The sequence below is a fragment of the Poecilia reticulata genome, linkage group LG2 (genome assembly GCF_000633615.1).
Source record: "Poecilia reticulata strain Guanapo linkage group LG2, Guppy_female_1.0+MT, whole genome shotgun sequence".
Lineage (NCBI taxonomy): Eukaryota > Metazoa > Chordata > Actinopteri > Cyprinodontiformes > Poeciliidae > Poecilia > Poecilia reticulata.
The window spans coordinates 46,204,578-46,211,173 of NC_024332.1; the positions used below are offsets into that span (position 1 = coordinate 46,204,578).

At 42.9% G+C, this 6,596-nt stretch overlaps 1 protein-coding gene across 1 annotated transcript in view; it reads right to left on the bottom strand.

Moving 5' to 3' along the window:
• mlphb (melanophilin b) overlaps positions 1 to 6,596 on the bottom strand; it is a 34,647-nt gene that overhangs the window by 20,295 nt on the left and 7,756 nt on the right. Inside the window, exons 3-5 of the mRNA XM_017309498.1 lie at positions 5,748 to 5,969; positions 3,414 to 3,553; positions 155 to 196 (exon numbers count right to left, since the gene is read on the bottom strand). Coding sequence (XP_017164987.1) covers positions 155 to 196; positions 3,414 to 3,553; positions 5,748 to 5,969 — 404 coding nt within the window. The remainder of the gene's footprint in view (positions 1 to 154; positions 197 to 3,413; positions 3,554 to 5,747; positions 5,970 to 6,596) is intronic.

Below are 6,596 nucleotides of genomic sequence, written 5' to 3' on the forward strand. Positions count from 1 at the left end.
CTTCATGTTTGGAAGGAGCAGGAAGAAACAAACACAGGGCCCGTTTGACCGGCTCCATCATCAAAGGCCCGGTTCTGGCCCGGTTCTGTTGGACTGGATCAGCCTGGAAAACCACCTTAACGACGGAGAATAAAAGTGGAGGACATGGACTCACTGTGGCGCTCCGGCTCGCTGCGGGTGTCAAACTCTGGGCGCTCTGGAGCAGAAACAGGACGSAACAGGAAGTGAGGTCACAGCCACGGTAGCTGCCATTAAACTCACACAGAAACGATTAAAACTCCTGAATAACATTTCCTGCAGTCATGAAGAGCAACATTAAGTTTTATGATCCTGACAGATCATCAGGTTAAAGAGTCATGAGAATAACAGCAGTGATTAAATGAAGCTGTTAGCCGGCTACGCTAACAGGCTACGCTAACAGGCTGCGCTAATAGCAGGACTCCCTCCGAGCTGTGAGGGCCCGGCGGACCGCAGAGCAACACTCCCTGTGTGTGTGTGTGTGTGTGTGTGTGTGTGTGTGTGTGTGTGTGTGTGTGTGTGTGTGTGTGTGTGTGTGTTGAATTTAATCCAGATGGTCACATGAGTCGCAGCATGTGATGCGGAGCCGGTTCTGGTTCTGTTAGCGTTTATGACGGTTTCATAATAATCATCATATCGCTGCATTCCTCAGAGAACATGAGAACTTTCTGCCTCCTCCTCGTCGCTCCGCTGAGCCCGGCTCAAAAATCAGAGACATGTGAGGAAGATCACATGGCCGCCGGCGCAGCCAGCGTTTGTTCCTGCCTGCTGCTGCGGCTCGGCGCAGAGAGCCAGCCGGTGACTCAGCGTCAGCGGGAGTCTCTGCTACTGCAGATCAAAACGCTCTCAGCTGAAATAAACCCGGTCACTATGTTCTGAACGCAGCTTCATGAAACACGAGTTTCTGAAACYGTTTATCGTCTTCATGAAATGTGAAACACATCAATCCTCTGAGATTAACACCGAGAAAAACACAGAGTTTCCCTCAGACTTTGTTTCTACTGTTACATCTTCTGTTCAAACATGAACATATTTCATTTTGATGATAAAACCTGTCACTATAAATAGATACTGAAGCTCCATTTATATAATAGTTCTGGCACTAAATTATCTCCGTACAAATAAAATCCAACTATCATTCATTACCTTTTCAGTTTTTCATTTATCATAATTTGCTGCTCAAAAAATGAAATAAACTCTACAAAGGCACAAATGCTACTGATATAACATAGCTTAGCTACATAGGCTAAGCTAGCTGCTGTTAGCTTTGGTGACATAGCTGCTTGTGCTACGCTACAGATCTTAGCTCATCCGTTCAAAGTGAAGACAATAATTAAAACGTATACCTCTCCATGTTGTTAAAAATGCTATCGCTAAATACAGGTGTGAAAAATGATTGGCTCATAAAGATGAGCTAAAAGGCTAACAGCAGATAGCAGACCTSTGCTATCTGCTGTTAGCCTTTTAGCTAGATGAGATGATTAAATGGTTCATCTGGCCTTAATTAAATGTAATTTAGTTTTTCTGTTAAAGCTGCTAAAAGGCTGTGAAAATAAGGAAACTTGGCAGAATTAGCTTCAAGCTAAAGCTAAGCTAACAGTTAGCAGCTTTGAAGCAAGCAATATCATAGTTTAACATAAAATAATTTAGAACATTTTTTACAACTTTTGAGTTTTAAAATGAACATGAAAGATTTTTTCGCATCTTTTGTGTTTTATGTTGTTAAGATGATGAAAGTTAAGCAAAAGGCTTCATCTTAGACTTCAAACATGCTTGTTGCCAGAGTAACATCTGTGATTCTGGTGTCTCAGGAGCAAACAGGAAGTGCGAAGCCACCAGTTGGTTGTTGAGGCAGAAAGCCTGAGAGTCTGAGAGCTGAAGAGCAGCTGTGGTGAAACGATGAGAAAAACAGGARAAATGGAGATTAAATCCCTGTGTCACATCTGGCGTTTCCTGCTGAGCTGCTGTCAGAAGACTGAATGTTTTCACCAACAGATGTGTGACAAATTAAAGGATGAAGATAAAAGTAGTTTAATTACAGACTGACTCACTTCTAAAGTAATGAAATCTGTTGAGTGAAAATCATTTCTCCCAGTTTGGTCGCATGAAGCGAAGCATTTATCCTYCCATGTTCCAACAATGAGCCAAATATKTTATAAATCAAAACAACCGTAATTAAACCTAAAAATTACAGTATTTTATTTTTTGTTCTTGTTAAAGAAACACAGATCTGTGAAAAAGCATCAACACAAAAATATCCAAACCAACCAAATGGGAAATTAATTCTCCATAAATCTAATAACTGCACAGCAGCTGATAAGTACAGAGTCTTTAACATAATTGATTCAAACAGAAGAAAACTTTAGGGGTGCAAATACTTTTTAGCAGCATTGAAAGTCTGTCAGCTTGAGTTCATTTACATTTATACTCAMAATAAAAGTCAAATGTCTTTGAAATCCTGACAATAATCCACAGTGGTTAGCATCGCTAACAAAATGTTAGCTAAGCTAATGCTAAAGCGCTACACCGACATGGTATTTAGTGGAAGCTAATGCTAACATGCTAAATCCATGTTGATACCAAGATGCTTGTTTAATGAGTGGCTGTTTGTTCGTCTGCTGCCTTTTGCTCAATAAAGTTTCTTAGAAGAAAAAACAGGACTGAGGAGAGGAAATGAAGCTTCACTCCCTTCAGAATAAGAGCGTGAATTAAACATCTAAGAACAGTTGAGAACCAAAACTCCAACATGGATGTCAAACTTTGTTCATCTTYATAAAACAGTCCAATAAATTAGTGCTTTAGAGTTTAGCGGAAGCTAAATGTGCAAAACGTTTTCAACGTTAGCAAACAGTAAAGCGCTAAATGAAGAGCTAGCTACGCTATGAGCAGGTTAGCAGAAATGTTCCCACACAGTGACTGACTGAGCTCAGTCGGACTTCGCTTCACATTTTTCCTTGCAGCTTCCTGACAGTTTGCAGCTGCTGACTCTCAGCTCAGCCGTTCATTTTCTGGGGATTTCTCCTGCTAAGCTCACACAGACTTCCCTGACTCCACGTCGAGCTTTCTGGCTGCGGCACATTGAACCTTTGGCCAGCAGCAACTCCTCAGGGCTTCCAGAGGGAGAAGTGAAACAGATGGCAATTTGTTCACGTTTCCACTGAAGGCCGTCCTAACGCTCTTGTGGTTTTAAGATGAGTTTATTTCCCTCCTCATGCGGCCATCTTGGACCTGGCAGCCGTTCAGCAGCCACACTGTTTTAGTTAATCAGTGGGAGCTCAATCTTTTAGCCGAGTGTTTCTAGAGTCAAGTGGTGTCATGTTTRCTCACTTCATGCAGATTTTGGAACAAAGACGTTAAGCTGCTGGCCGAGGTGACCAGACTGGTGGAGCTCTGACCTGTGGGGTCGCTCTGGGAGCCGCCGTGTTCCCCGCTCAGCCTCTTAAACAGAGATCGCATCACCTTGGCGCTGCCGAAGCGCTTGAATCGGGCCCGGACGTTCTCATGGTACCACTCCAACGTACCGATCTTCAGAACCCTGGAAGAAAAACCAGCATCAGAAACACCAAACCAGCATTTCTAGAAGTTTCTGGAGGAGAAGTGGAGCCATGAACTGCTGGGGCAACATTTGGAGACAACGCTAGCATGATGGTTTGCACCTGGAGCTGGAAGGAACCAAATGCATTCATTTTTATGGTGAGCCGAGCGCGTTRCGTAAGGAGTCTCTGTGCAAACGCAGAGCCAGGATGTCAATCATGAGCTTCAGGTGCTTTAAGTGATCCTGGGGAAACCAGGAACCCGATCAGGACAGACCGGGTCACACATGCAGGTCATAAAAACGCTGGACGACAGCAGGAAGCAGAAGGAATTCATTACATTTATATCCTCCAGCTGGAAACAGGAATATTTTTATATTCTTAAACATCCCAGTTTGTTTCTAAAATATGAATATTTAAAACTACAATAAACCTCAAACACCTGACTTTAGCTTCCAATAGCTCCACTGAAAAAGCTAATTTAGATGATATTAGCATGCTGAAGCTTAATAAGTTGAAAAGATGCTAATTGCCAACAGTAACTAGCTTATAGCTCATAATGCTAACCACATAAACGAAGTCATCTGTTGTTAGCAGCTAAACACATTTCCTCAAAAAGAGCAGCTAAGCTAAAATCTGATAGCATTAAGCTTAAGTCCATAAGCTAAGTTACTGCTATCATGTATGCTAACATTATACTTTTGGTATTTTAAATCAGATTAAATTGACCTAATATTGTCTGTATTTGTTGTTATTGTTATGTATTGTGTTTGTTTAATGCAGCTACTGATGGAAATTAGCATCTTGCTAAATCTGGTGTATTTGCAGAAATATTGTAGATTCATTAATATTTACTGTCCCTCAAACTKAATAAATTCAAGTTCAGCTAAGCTGTTTATCATAGCTAAGCTACATAAGCTGTGCTAAATAGCTTAGCTAACTGAACTCGGCAAACAAAGCTAACTTTAATCTGTATTTATTCCCTAAATTAGAATATTTKATTAGTTTTTAGCTGAAACATCAGCATGTTTTAGCAGCTCTGTTACATTAGCTCTGGTTTGATCTTTTTTAGACATTTGCTATGATGTGTAACCATGGCAACAGTGCTAGCCAACAGCTGATGATGTCATCCAGGAGACGTGACGCCGTAACATCGTCCGACTGCCTCTGACCGAACCCAGAGTCCTGGAGGGGTGGGCTAGTTATCTAACTGGTTAACAAGTTAGTTATCTACCTGGTTTAACAGGTTAGTTATCTACCTGGTTAACAGGTTAGTTATCTACCTGGTTAACAGGTTAGTTATCTACCTGGTTTAACAGGTTAGTTATCCACCTGGTTAACAGGTTAGTTATCTACCTGGTTAACAGGTTTGTTATCTATCTGGTTTAACAGGTTAGTTTGCTATCTTGTTAGGTTAGTTCTGTACGTGGATAACAGGTTAGTTATTTAGCTGGTTAACATGTTAGTTATCTAACAGGCTAACATGTTCGTTCTCTCCCAGGTTAACTGGTTAGTCCTCTCTCTAGTTAACTGGTTAGTCCTCTCCCATGTTAACAGGTTAGTTCTCTCCCTGGTTAACCGGTTAGTTCTCTCCCAGGTTAACAGGTTAGTTCTCTCCCTAGTTAACTGGTTAGTTCTCTCCCTAGGTAACTGGTTAGCCATCTCCCAGGTTAACTGGTTAGTTATCTTCCATGTTAACAGGCTAGTTCTCTCCCAGGTTAACTGGTTAGTCCTCTCTCTAGTTAACTGGTTAGCCATCTCCCAGGTTAACTGGTTAGTYCTCTCTCTAGATAACTGGTTAGCCATCTCCCAGGTTAACTGGTTAGTTATCTCCCATGTTAACAGGTTAGTTCTCTCCCAGGTTAACTGGTTAGTTCTCTCCCTAGTTAACAGGTTAGTCCTCTCCCTGGTTAACTGGTTAGTTCTCTCCCAGGTACATGCAGGATGCCTCCAGGACTCTGGGCTCCACTGATTGGTTAACTAAACCGCCTGTCACCAGACAGTTTCCCGGTTGGAGCCTCAGCTGTGCATCCAGAGAGCGATTTGGACAGACAGACAGTGAACCAGGATCGTTACACGAGCTGCAGAATCTGCCTTGAGACGAAACTTCAGCTTGAGTCCRACTGAGAAACTTTGACAAATCAGAAAGTTCAGGAATGACCTTTGACCTCCTCCTGGCGTGTGACGCCGTCTCACCTGGCCAGGTGGCAGGGCTCACACAGCCAGCCCCGCTCCCTCCTGCTGAAGCGGCTGCAGGAGCCGCAGACGTGAAGCCGGCAGTCCAAACACCGGCGCCGGACGCTGAGCAGGAACCTGAAGGGCTGCAGGCAGCGGATGCAGCAGGACTCGGCCAGGCGGCTGCCGCTGCCCAGCAGCTCCCGCTTCGTGTCTTCCTTCTCGATTTTACTCTTCAGCTCGCTGGAAAACAACCAGCACATCCTGACGGCTCCACGTTTTCAGCCCAAACCCAACAGCTGATGCTGTTGTCTGGATTAGACATGAGCAGTCAGTATCTACATCAGTCTGGACAWCAGCCACACTGCAGTGGCTCRTTCATGATCTCATTCTTTTTCATATCAACATTAAATAATTCAGTTTTCATCTGAAACATTTCATGTAAACGATGAAAAACTAACAATAGATTTTTCTTAATTTGAGTATAAATGATTTAAACTCCTAAACTGTCTAGTTGTTTAGTTTGATTCTCTGAAATGAGGCCGATCAGGTAAGATACTGAGTGCTCAGAACTGCACCATAAARCCCTTAGTGAGGTTATTGCACAGTCTAGCATGATGCTAAGCTACGCTAACAGTGTCCAGGACRACCCAGCCTGTGAAAACAGAAACAGCAGTGACTCCTCCAAGCTGCAGACATGAACTCAGCGAGTTTCCAAGCTGCAGCTTTTACAGCCAAACAAACAAACTGGACGRCTGCAGATTATCGTTCCACTTGTTTTTCTACGGAGAGTCGATGAAAAGACGTTTTCTGAGTGGGATTATGTTGTTTTCACTCCTTCACACAGTCAGTCAAGTTTACAGACAGAAA